Genomic DNA, 13,891 nt, shown 5'->3' on the forward strand with positions numbered 1-13,891 from the left:
AAGTAGCTGTAGTGCCTTTTCACTGTGCAATAGTTTTTGTTAATACCCAACGGTGTAATAGACTCACAATACTTAAAATGTGCCGTTCCCTTGTATTCTTATTCCTAATTATTCTATTTATCCCTTTTGTATTCTCTGTATTTATATATGTGTATATTTGGTATATTTCTGCTCACTTTCTGCAACTTCTGTCGGTGCTACTGGAAACTGAATTTCCCGGAGGCATAAATAAAGTTTCATCTAATCTAATGTAATCTATAGGGCAGTGCAGGGCTTTGTATCTACCACTCCACTGTGATATAACGAGTGGTCACGGTCACGTGGCTTTCCGTAGCACTGGAGCTCCACCCATTTGCCTGGGACAGTTCAGCCATAACTTTAAACTTCTCCTGCTCATACATGCTCGGGACGATCTTGTCACTGAAGGGGACGCGCAACGAGATATCATAGCGTGGCTCACGCACGTTCATCACAGTTTAAACCTTGTTTTGCACAACAGAATAGGCCTCCTGTCTGCAGCTAAACACCCCAGTAGCTTTAGTAATAGCTTTAGCCCGGTCGGACAGGGGAGCAAAGGGCTGCTTAAATGCTGCAAAGTCCTCTGCTCCTCACTTGGACCGCCAGCGCTGACCATAACTACCGCTTGACAGACTGACCACGCACACCATAAACGGGAGTTGTGTCCAAATTCATGGGCTGCATCCTCCTGAGGACCCGGCCTTCGCAGTCTACGTGGGCCGGGTCCTCAGAAGGTCGGGTAGGCCGGAAGTAAACGGCTGTGAAATTGGACGGTCTAGCCTTCTGATTAACGTCACCGCTGTCTCGGTGGAGTTTAATAAACTCAGCCGTCTGCTCCTTGCTATATAAAATATAACAGGACACTGGAGTAAATTCTCGACCATCTCACACTTCTGTTTAATCTGTCTTCTGTTTGACGTTTATTCAGCTGTGTGAAAATCATCCGGGGGATTAAAAAAGTTTTATTTTATCTAATCTAATCTAATAACTCTAATCTCAGCCAAACTGATTTACTCACGAACAAATAAAACAATGAAAAAAGACAAAACAATATAATTTTTAGGTTGTCTAAGTGACTTATATACTACGTTTAACCTCAGTAGCGAAAGTTCGCAGTGATCTGAAAATGTTGTGCCGTTCTCGGCGGCTTCAGTGACCCTCGAGCTCTCGGTTAGCTATCAAGCTGGTGGGGTAACAGACGTCTCCGAAAACGTCGAAGCACTTTTGCAAATATGCGATATCTTGATAAACCAAGCAGATATTTGAAGTTTACACACCCATATAAAACGTAGTACCGGCCGCCATTGCCGGAAACTAGAGTTTGGCTGGGCCGCGCTATGAATTCTGGGATATGGTGGGCCAAGAAGTATACACCCGACCCATCCTCAAATTCGGGGAAAAGGAGACTGCATTCGGAGCAGTCTACAGCTGTGTCCCAAAACGTCGGCTGCATCCTTCGGAGGACCTGGGCTTCGCGGTATACGTGAGCCGGGTCCTCCACAGACCAAGAAGGCCGGAAGAGCGAGGTTGTGAAATGGGACGGTCTAGCCTTCAGATTTCAAATCAAATCAAATCAAATCACTTTTATTGTCACATCACATGTGCAGGTACACTGGTACAGTACATGTGAGTGAAATTCTTGTGTGCGAGCTTCACAAGCAACAGAGTTGTGCAAAATACAATAATGTAAAACAAGCAAAATATAAAAATGGCTAATCTAAAAAGTAATAAATATATGTACAATATGTAAAGGTATATACATTACTGAATGAATTTGCGTCACCGCTGTGGTGGAGTTTAATAAACTCGGCCGTCTGCTCCTTGCTATCTAAAATATAACAGGCATAAATTCTCAACCGGCTCACACTTCTGTTTAATCAGTTTTCTGTTTAACGTTTATTCAGCTGTGTGAAAATCCCGGAGGAACCCACCCGATGGATTAATAAAGTTTTATTTAATCTAATAATCTAATAACTTTGATCTCAGCCAAACCGATTTACTCCGGAACAAATAAAACACCGAAAAAGGCAAACAATTACATTTTTATGTTATCCGATTGACTTATATATCATGTTTAACCTGAGTAGCGAAAGAGCGAGGGTCTGAAAACGATGAAGCCGGGAGTCCGCTGCTCGCGCCGGCTGGAGTGACCATTGAACCCCCCGGCTTGCTATCGAGCGGGTGGGTAACAGACGTCTCCGAAAACGTCGGCACAGTTTTGCAAATATACGATGTCTTGATAAACCAAGCAGATATTTGTAATTTACACAGCAACTTTCTCGCCTGAAAATATGTTAAAAGTTTATTTTGCGACCCAGAAAGATTAATAAGACTAATTTTAAAACTTAGTAGCGGCCGCCATTGTTGGCAGCTGAAATTTGGCTGGGCCGCGCTATGAATTCTGGGATATGGTGGGCCGCCAAGGACACACCGGACCCATCCTTCAAATTCGGGTAAATGAAGGACGCATTTGTTGGCCGCATTTGAAGGAGTCGACGAATTGGGACAGCCTTCGTCGCCTGGCTGTGACGTAATCGGCCTTCAAATGCGGCCTCCGGAGGATGCAGCCGACGTTTTGGGACACAGCTTACGAATTTGGACAGCCTTCGGCGCGTCGCTGTGACGTAATCGGTCTACAAATGCGGCCTCAGGAGGAGGCAGCCCATGAATTTGGACACGACTACTGTTTTTTCCCTTTCTTCCTGCGCTTACTGATGACATCACTCGTCTGAACTCTAACCTCCTAGCTAGTAAACTACAAAAATTAACTAGAAATGTGTCCGAAAACAAAACAATATTAAATAAGAATAGTCTTTAGAGATTTTTCCAATGATTCAGAAAATACAAGTTCTATAACTACTTTTAGAGCGCAACACTGGCTTATTTGTTTTACATATACTGTCCAGTCTCTCCTGGTGGACATGGCAACACGTTATTCATGGTTACATACAATTTTAGACTGATGAGGGCCAAAGCCCAAAACGATGTGCCGGGAGTTTGCTGTTCTCCCCGGCTCAGATATTTGAAGTTTGCACAGCTACATTCTCGCCTGAAAAGTTTTTAAAAGTTTATTTTGCAACCCAGAAAGAGTAATAAGAGGGGCACTGAAATTCGGGATTGTGCAAGAAAAAACGGGAGGGTTGGCATGTATTGCCTTGCATAGCCTGTAAACATTATTGTGATGGTCAGATTTTATGAGTGAACTTGACTTTAAGTGACTTACAGGTTTCTTTGAAAAATACTTTCTTATATCCAGGTTCTTTTTGCTGTCATCCTCCTCTCCTCCTTGCAGGTCATTGCAGCGCAGGCTTGCCGCTGCTAAAACTAAACAGAGCTCCCTGAAAGGCACAGCCAATCACATTGGCCATATTTGTCACATGAGATAGGACTCCAGTAGACAGTAGCGGTTTTAGATACAGGCGACATGGGCGGTTGCCCGGGGCGGCATCGTGGTGGGGGGCGGCATCACGGGCATCGGCAAAAAAAATTAAATAAATAAAAATGCTGCCCCGACATCATGCCAGCGCATATTAGGAATGTTGTAGGCACCGATCGGTTTTCTATCGCCCATTTGCTGGGAGTAAGGGTGCCCTCCGTTTGCGAGGTGCACCTGCTGCTTGCGGCACAGGGAGGAGAGGGCGGGCCGGCGGGGGATTCTCTGGCTGGCTGGAGCAGCATCTAATAACCAACTCACAAGATAAAACAAAATAAAAACAAACCAACAACACGAAAACACCAGACATTATGATACAGACTTATAATTTGCACCAATGTTTTTCTATACACGAAAAGTGAGCGCGAGAGCCCTCGGTGCGCCTGCTCGCTAGTAAAATAATAAATTAAAGTTTATTGTCATCTCCGCTACATACAGTCCAGTACATAGAGAGACGAGACGACAAGGCTCCAGTTAAAACAGTGCAAGTAAACGAACAATAAATATTTAAGAGTAAAAAATAAATATACACTTTAGGACCAGGGGTAAAGGGATCAATAACAATTTAAAATGTATATTTTATATTTTGTTGATTTAAAGTCTCACACAACCCGTTTTTAAAGTTTAAAAAAAAGAGAAAAGAAGAGGAGGAGCGTAGCGACTTCCACAGTCGCTAGAGGCCGGGGACTGAGCCTATTTGCCTGACGCGCTGTCAACTTTACGCAATAATGCGAGAGGATGAATTGCTTGCTTGTTTATTAAAGTGCTTGAAAAGTTTACAGAGCAATGTGATCGGCTCGCGATTCAAACTCTTAAAACATCACAGGCTCTAATGCAACAAGGGGAAACTCGTTGTGCTGCGGTCAACAAAAACTACGGCTACCCAGCCCTCCTCTCTGTCAAAATCAAACCAGTGAAAGACAGACTGACAACGCCCTCTTAATGTCACCGCTAGCACCCACGTGACTCCCGTTACACATCACCATAGCAACCAAACAAATGAAAACCCAGTGATCATTAAAATTCAATACATTTAATTATGGCTCCTACAAGGAGAAACGAGCAAAAGATACAGGTAAGCAGATGTGTCATTGGATAATGGCAGGTCATGTATCCTAAAACATTAAGAATCAGAATACTTTATTAATCCCTAAGGAAATTATGTGGGCTACAGTTACTCCAAGAAGAAATGGTAAAAAATAGTAACAGTAGCAGACTAAACTCCAAATAATATATACAATAATATAATATTAATTAGTCAGTGTCAACTGTTGATTTGTCCTGTTCTCATTGTATGACGAATTATGTCTGTTTAGTAGCCGTTTCCATACTATTCATACTCTCTCTCTCTCTCTCTCTTCATGTGTGTGTGGGGGGGGGGGAGGGGGGGGGCGCCAGAGGGAGTGTTCGTCCAGGCCGCCAAACAGGCTAGGACCGCCACTGCCAGTAGAGAACGTAATTTAACTGCATGAGACGTTGACAGATCGTTTTTTTTCTTTCTATTGGTTTTGTTTTTCTTTACTCGAAGACATCAAATTACTGGTGGGGACAATTCAATAATCGCTGGATATTGGTGGGGGTGTCCCTTTCGTCCATGCCAAATCTACGCCCTTGATTCAACAGCTGCAGCTCTCCCGCTGGAAGTCGTACACATCACCACCAAACCTGCCGAACCTACTCCCCACTCCGCGAGCAGGCGAGGGAATCGGCCCGGAACATCAGCGCCCCATGCCCTGGCCCAGCAACGGGGAAGTGTCCAACCGGAGGAGGCCGAAGCGGACAGCACGCCAACCTCAGGCGTGTCAGGACTCCACGCACCTCGACCTCCGTCCTCCGTCTCCAGCTTGGCAGGTCCCGCTGGCACGCCAGCCTCCAGCTGCCGCACGCTGTCCACCATTCAACGGCTGCAACTCTCCTTCTGCCAGCCGTACACATCAACACCAAAAACAACAACAGCACAAGCAGAGCACAAGTTTTAAGCTGGCAAGGTATGATTGTAGATGCCGTGAAGGTGAGTCCGTCTCACCTGCAGCGGCATAGCAGACCACGACCAGCCACAATAATAAAGCATTTTTTAATTTCATTATAAATAAATTATTTCTCCTAATTATCTCCTGGGTTTTAACTAATTAATAATAAAAAAGGAAACCTCACAAAAAACACTTAAGGTCATGAAAATTAATTGCGATTTAGCAATTCAATGACACATCCAATTTTTTATTGAACAGTATTGGTATCGGTATTGGTATTACCGATACTGGCCCGTATTAACTTGGTATTGGATCGATACCAATATATGCAGTATCGCACGTGCATACCGGATACACCACTAAATGTAAGCGTCCTGTTAATGTTGGTGGCATCAGTTACACAGTGGAAGCAGGGCCAGTATTGCATGGGCAATTGTGGAAATTCTGACACCACTTCACATTTAAAGAACAAAGGGATGGGCAAAATCTGACAGTGCAATGCAAACATTGTTTGCCAGCAAACAAGCTGCTCTGAGCTGAAAGTAAGTTTGTTTTTTTTTGTTTTTTTATAAACACTAATGTTAGCCTACTGGAACTATCTCAATTTAGTTGTGGTAGCTGCCTGGGTTGTATGCCACTTTAGTATCTTCGATGTACTATTGTTGTGTGATTTATTACTATTACTGAAGGCTACTCTCAACAAAGCTAACATCGTTAGCTGGTGTTAGATAGGGTTAGTTCAGTGGTTCCCCAACCTTTTTGCTAGGCCCCCTTTGTTTTACAAGAAAAACACATCCTCCAACCACACACACCCATATTTTTTCCAAACTCCATTGTGGTTTATTTCACACCTCAACAAATAAAAGTAATCTGCAATAAATTACAGGTAGCAATAAAATACACTACTAACTCACTAACGCAGCTGTTTCTATGCGTTTGGGCCTTTCATCCAGATGTAAAGAGCGTTTTGAATCACAGAAAACGGAGGGTTTTTAAAACTCCTTTTTTGCGTTTGTGTGGACGAGGAATACAGAGTTCGTCACACAACGTCAAAGGTATGTGCCTTTTTTCATGTCACGCTGTGCGCCACGTTATTGTTTACATGAGATGAATTGCAGAATGGCAGATAGAGGCAAAATACTGTTAATCTGACTATCTGCAGGTTTTACATGCTTTCATACACACGCAGTTAATGTCCCTCCATTTACAAGTCAGAGGCGTCACGGTGTGATTATTTTACATATAGTTGTTTTTTTCCTGTGTAATAATATTCAACATTGCTATCAATACATTTCTCAAAAAATGCTTTTCTGTGCAAAATGGGTTTAAAAACATAAACAACTGTGGGATACTGTTTGTCCGGGATTTAAACCGGGGAACAAATCGTGGCAGGAACGGCCTGATATTATTTGTATCCCACTGTAACTTTACTGTATAAAGAGCTAACATCTCCAAAATGTCAGGAGTAGTTAGTCATTGCAAGAAGTGTTTGTGAACTAAAAATCAAGAATGCAGATATACTTCACCATATTTTCTAGTCTTTGGCTTAGAATGAAGTTAGTTTGAAAACATATTCAGCGATGCTTCATCTGCTGCTTTGCAATTGTGTGGGCACCCCATCAAAAACCTGTCCATTATGCTAGCAGTGTCCAAGTGTTTTTTGTTTTTTTTCCTTTTCATACCGCGCCCCCACTAGGGGGTGGGCCCCACACTTTGGGAAGCTCTGGGTTAGTTCATAGACTGTTAGACTTGATAGATAGCATTAACAACCTGCTAGCTGCAAATAATCATGTGCAGTTCTGAAAGCAGACAAAAAGACAACATAAAACAAAATAGAACATACAGAAATAGTTTTCTATATGAGATCATTGCAAAAAGTGCAGCCTTACCCAAGTCATGCTACTGTTATTCATTTTGTATTAAGATTTAAAAATCTAGTTGGTATTGGTATGGCGAGTAAGCTCTCAGTAATAGTAATAAATCACACAGCAATAGTGCATTCATGTGGTTGTAAAAAGCATGATAATATATTAAGTAATCCAAAGCATTCAGAATATGTTACTCTCATCGAGTAACGTAACGGAATACGTTACAAAATACATTTTGGGGCATGTAGTCTGTAATCTGTAGTGGAATACATTTTAAAAGTAACCTTCCCAATGTTGGTAAACAAAGAAATGAACTCGATACTAAATTATAAGATCTGTAAAGATCTGGATCAATTCTTACCACAGTTGCTGCCTCTGAATACAAATCTGGAGAAAAAGAGATCCACGTCATTAAATAAGCTTATGTTTAATGTTAGGAGATGTGGATTAAGGAGCAGCCCCCCTACTGTAACTTAGTGTTGCAAAGAAATTTTATCATTCTGCTCTCTGAATGGCTCAGTGCAAATTTAAACAGACAGTGACCATAATTTCATGGACATATGGCGACTTCTGGTGGACTACTTGCCATGCGATCTGAGAGAGGATATGGTTCAATGCAGAGGCATAGATGGGACGTGTGTTGTTGGGTCTGCGCTTTCACAGGCCCACTAGTTCAGACTTATTCCTGTTAACGAAGCAAGATAAACAGCGATCGATCGATTTTACTTGCTAGCAAAGGGAGCCGGACGGCAGCAGTCCTCTGCCCTCGGTGTCAAACAAGTCCAAAGAACCAGCTTCCCCTGCAGCCTTTTATTTGTGTGACACACAGTTTACGCAAACACCCATTGTTAAAAACAAAACAAAACAAAAACTCCTATGGTTATAAAAGATAAGGCAGTGTGTGTGTGTGTGTGTGTGTGACCTCCTGCTCACAAAAGGGTCATCTGGCCCACCCTTTATATAACTTAACTCTTCTAACGGTCTCACCATACACAAACACAGGTGAGGTCATGAAAACAGGAAGTTTACTAAACAAGAAAAAAGAACCTTCACATAGGATGTGCCTGTAAAAAAAAAAAAAAAACCACTACAGCCTCCCCCACACCATTCAACAGGCTTGGGAGGGGGTCAGAAACAACGGAATGTCTTTGATCACATAGTTTGAACCAAGACTTACAAGTTTAAGTACAATAATGGCAACATTTAACAATTTGACTCCAACAGTGTATAGCTGTTAATTAAGTGACTAACTGAAATTTTGTTTGCTCAGTGTGCTGGGTGTGTATGCGCATTACCTTTTTTCTTTGTTCGTCTAAAACTAAATAAAAAACTGATGATTTAAAAGATCTTATTTTTCATAACTTTCAGGTCAGATTTTTATGAGCTGCAGAAACCCTGTTCAGTGCGAGTAGAGAACAGCCAAATCTCCTCTAATAAACCTCCATCTGTGCTAGTGAAAATAGTTCATCTCACTGTAAATATGTTTTCATTTCTCAATTCAGTCTTCACTCTGAAATACAGGAAGTGAAATCACGGCTCAAACAGTTTATTTAACATTTTAAATTTTTATTTTACCGTTCCAGAATTTCAGAGCACAACCTGAACAAGAAAACATTTATTAAAACACACGCAATAAAAACTCGATAAACTGACAACAGATTTGTTCATCCAACTGGTGGAACAAAGCAAACCATTCGCCACGAACACTGAAGCATAACAGTGTAAGAAGCTTAAAATTTAAGTAGCAGAACATTTTCATTCAAAGTTACCTGATCAGATCTTTACAGGAGATTCACTCTGAACTCTGTGGAGCCTGATCTCAAAGGTTTTGAGTCTGACCCTGAAACCAGAAGAGGATCTTTCTCTCTCTGCAGATTCACTGTGATCCAGTGATGGGAGTGATTTCAGCCCTGAGTGATCACGCTGATGTTTGTACAGAGCAGACAATGAGGTGAATGTTTTGGCACATTGGTAACAGTGAAACAGTTTATTAGTAACGTGGGATCGTTTGTGTGCGGAGTATGAAGTGAAATTCCTGAAGCTCTTGTCACACTGGTCACAGCTGTAGTTTCCTTCCATGTGTGTACGTTCATGCTTGTTACAAGCAGATGAACATGAGAAGCTTCTGTCACAGTGTCTGCACTTGTATGGTTTCTCTCCTGTGTGGACTCGTTTGTGTGTTTTAAGGCTACTGGCACTACTGAAGGATGACCCACACTGATCACAGAGGTGCTTTTTAACCCCACTGTGAATGAGTTCATGTTGTTTTAAGTCACTTGGTTTGGGGAAGCCTCTCCCACATTCTTTGCAGTATTTCAGTTTTTCTCCAGTGTGTCTACGTTGATGTAGTATTAGGCTTCGCTGAAGAATGAAAGTTTTCCCACAAAGGTCACAGAGAAACTCTTTCCCACCACTACGGTGATGACAGAGTTGAGAACTGGATCCATCTGTGCCGCTCTGCTTCTAAACAAAGACACAAACACAGTGTAAATCAGTACGAAGCCGCACCCTTGATGGATTGTTGGAGCACTACGGCTACTGTAGTCAGGAGCAATGTTCCCTCTAATTTTTCATGTGTCTGAGTGAACACACAAACTCCCTGAGCGATCCCTTGGACCACTGTGAGCGACAGCAGACATGTACACTGTGGTGACGCCAGCGTCAAATCCATCCAAGTTACATGGTTTATTAAAATAATCAAATTACAGCATTTACATTTATGGTAGACTATTTTTAATAAACTGCTTTAGCCCACTTACAATGAAAATTTAAATAAATCTTGTTCATGACCTGTGTAGTATGTTAACACTATTGGAAGTAAAAATAACTTGAACTCCAATTTTGAAAACACAACTTTCTCTCTTTTTTTTTTTTTTTTTAATAAAGCTCTGACTTGTATTATGAGTCTGTGGTCTGGGAGAGAGTCCTGTAACTCTGTAACTGCAAAATACAGTATATAAAGACCAATGCTGGGCAATTAATTATATAGTTCTTCAAAAAAGTTACTGAGTTTTGCAGACGAAGTTTTTTGCAGCTGTTTACCTAAAATGCTGCCAAGGCATTTTTTTAAACAAACATTACAAAATATTTACAGAACAATCAGGTGTTCTGCATCAAATCTGATGCCACACAAATTATTTGTGCCACTCCAAAAAATAAATTTCTGTCCACTATGAGATAAAGGAGAACATCAAAAGCCTGATACCTGCAGGCCTGACAACAGGAGTTCTCTAGCATATCGAGGCTATCTCTCCACACCATAACATATTCCATATGTATGGGGTACGACCACTCCTTGGTCGTGGCACCCGTACATATGGGGAGAGATTGTCTGTCACGAAGAGAACCAAGGTTACACCGTAACCGTACGATGTATCACTCCTGTAACACCTGTAACATTTAGCAGTCGCCTCATTGTTCTGACACACAACAAAATTAATGACTAGACTACACACGAACTACACAAGATTTGCGCTAAACTTTGCAAATCTCTCACATCTCAAAACACCACCGCCACTCCTAAAACTTCCTCCCGTTTCTTAACAACTACATGCCATGTTTTGATTGGTCGACATGGTACATTTTTCGACCAATGGGAAGGGGTGGGGGGTGTTTTGGTTTCGTCTTTGCCCACAGGCGGAGAGTACTTTCGAGGGTTTTCCTTATAAACCCCGTTTTTACTGGTTCTTCGCGCAGTAAATATAAACAACGACAGTATTCAGGAAGAAAACCAAACATTGCATATTTTTTTATCATAACTCTGGTTTTACGTGGCCTATCAACACAATTTAAAAACTGGTATAAAATCCACACTTTTTCCGTCAATTGTTCCGTCTGTCCTGCTCACATCTCCAATGGTTGTACACGTTGTCATTAACGTGGCTTCACTCCACATCAGCCACGCCGCTTTGCTAGCTAAAACACCGGTGTCGGCACATAAGGACGCTGTCATAGCCTGTCAACAACGTTGATTAGCTGCGTATATACGAATGTGAATCGCATGATTGGCTGAACTATGGGATAAGGTGGCATCGTTCTAATCCCATACGGGAGCAGCCAGTCACTTACTGACTAACACTGCAAAACAGAACTGTTAACGTATTTACTTTAATTTCAATTCTGGTCAGATTTTTTTGTGTGTGTGCAACGCAGATTTTTTCTGCGCAGAGACCGTGCCAGCAGTGCGCAATTGCGCACGCACAGCTTAGAGGGAACATTGGTCAGGAGCCTTGCAGAGTAATACGTACTGTGCTTTAACATAATATTGCCGTATTGCATGTGTATAAGGACCCCAAAATGGCACCTGTTAAGAGACATGCTTATGAAACTGATTTGAAACTCAAGGCTGTCAGTCACGCATTTGAACATGGGAATAGAGCAGCTGCGAGAGAATTCAACATTAATGAATCAATGGTACGGAAGTGGAGGAAGCAAGAAGAATGAGTTGAGTAAAGCTTGACTTATCTGACTGTTTTGTTTCGCTTAATGCACCTTATGGTCCATAGAATACGGCACACTTCAGTTTTATGATACAAAGCACCTTTTTTAAAGTTTTGTGGATATTATACATGGTTATGCTGAGGATATGTCAGCCAATTTCCACTGGAAATGCCATTTGGTTAAAATGTTAGCAAGGAATTTGCATTTGCACTGTAAAATTTTTATATACAAAATAAATTCGTGTTTTTTTTCACTAATAATGTTGTGGAGTTGTAAAGTATTTTGTCTCATGTCAGTTATATCGTCAGTTATGTTGTTATTGCAAATTTTCAAATATATATTGTGAAAAATATTTTTGGGCCATATTGCCCTGCCCTAAGGCACTAAACTACCTGAACATTAAATAACACCATCATATCTATTTTCAGCACTTTTAGTTTTTCATGATCGCGTAAATAAAAATCATAACTGAAATGAAAATCTGAATAATCACTCAGAGCTGCTTTTCCATGCAGTAGAATTGCTAACATGCTAACACAGTTTAACGAGCAGAGTTGTTCCAAACAGTCAGGCTAAAATGACAAGATAGAAATAAAAATACATACCTCACAGTAACTGCACTTGTAGAGTCTCTTTCTGGTGTGGATCTCTTGGTGTCGTCTCAGGTAACGTGGAGTTTTAAAAGTCTTCTCACACACATCACATTTATAAGGTCTCTCCTCAGTGTGGGTAAACATGTGGCCTTGTAACTGTGTGTCTGTTGTAAACTGTTTGCCACACTGATCACACCAGTACACATCATGTCTGGTGTGAATGCGTAGGTGTATGGCTCGGGTGAACGGCCGGCTGAAGGTTTTTCCACAAATGTCACAGCTGTACGCCTTAATTCCAGAGTGACTAACTAGATGCCGCCGTAAGCTGTTCTTGCGAGAAAAAGCTCTGCCACACTGATCACAGCTGTACGCTTTAACTCCACTGTGGATGAGTTGGTGTGATTTTAGGGAACCCCCCCAGGAAAAAGTCTTTCCACACTCATCACAACAGAACGGTTTCTCTCCAGTGTGGATGACCTGATGACGTTCTAGTTTATACTTCACATTAAAATCCTTCCCACACTCGTCACAGGTGTATTTTTTCTCTGTCTTTCTTCTGTGAGGTTTGTCGGCCTCCTGAGAGCGCTGACTTCTCACTCCATGTTGGTCCTGCAGTGACAGAGATACAAACAAAGGCAGTGAGTGAAATGCAGTCGTGAAAAAAACTGAACCTTCAAACTCCCTCCATTAACACTAGTTTTAAACCTGAAGGTGGAGTGTGGCACCAAATTCCTTAAAGGTCTCTTATCCCCACCTGCTGGTAGTAGTAACACATTACATGCAAACTGGTGTTTAAAAATAATTAAGACCAGGTTGGATGACTGTTCAAACAGTAAAATCATGCCCCACCTGCCTACTTGTACACAAATATTAATGCTAACATGCTAACACACTCATAATAGTAAAAAATGTTTACAGGTCTATGCTTTTTTATATTTCCCGTTCCTGATATTAGTTTATTCAATGACAACAGATCCATTGTAATAGTTAACAGGTTCTTAGTCATTCAGGTCATCGTACTCTAAGGAGCTTGGAAGGCAAACATGTTCAAGCTTGCTTGAAGACGTTTCACCTCTCATCCCAGAATCTTATTCAGTTCTAGGGTCAAATGGTGGAGAGTCCCAGATTTTAAACTTAATGGGAGTGTCCCCCAAAAGGGTCATGGACCCCCTATTGATCCTCTACCTAATCACACCAGCCATGGTGTAAAAACAGGTGTGGGTCAAAGGCTGTGTCCCAATTCAGGGTATGCACGCTTGAAGTACGCATTTCAAGTGCGAGTACGAGTAAGGCTGTCCCAATTCAAAGTGCACTTGAAATGCATACTCCAAATGCGCAGTCGATTTCCCCAAATATCAAGCGTGGTCCGGTGCACGCTTCGTGGTCCCATATATCCCACAATCCATAGCGCGGCGGTGGGTGTGGATAATTTTGCCGCAAAATACGGCAGAAGGGAGCGGCCGAAGAATGAACTGGCAAAAGTAAGTACTGAATATGATGTCACTTATTTATGTGCGAATGTTTAATAATGAAGAACATTAAAACATTACTGTTGGCCACATGTCGGCA

General features: G+C 41.7%; 1 protein-coding gene across 1 annotated transcript in view; it reads right to left on the bottom strand.

The window, feature by feature from the left end:
- Positions 1-8,871: 8,871 nt before the first annotated feature.
- LOC134634972 (zinc finger protein 345-like) overlaps positions 8,872-13,891 on the bottom strand; it is a 7,585-nt gene continuing 2,565 nt past the window's right edge. The window contains exons 2-3 of the mRNA XM_063484482.1: positions 12,335-12,931; positions 8,872-9,752 (exon numbers count right to left, since the gene is read on the bottom strand). Of these exons, the coding sequence (XP_063340552.1) occupies positions 9,063-9,752; positions 12,335-12,931 (1,287 nt within the window). The 3' untranslated portion in view covers positions 8,872-9,062. The remainder of the gene's footprint in view (positions 9,753-12,334; positions 12,932-13,891) is intronic.

This window comes from Pelmatolapia mariae, linkage group LG9, assembly GCF_036321145.2.
Source record: "Pelmatolapia mariae isolate MD_Pm_ZW linkage group LG9, Pm_UMD_F_2, whole genome shotgun sequence".
NCBI lineage: Eukaryota > Metazoa > Chordata > Actinopteri > Cichliformes > Cichlidae > Pelmatolapia > Pelmatolapia mariae.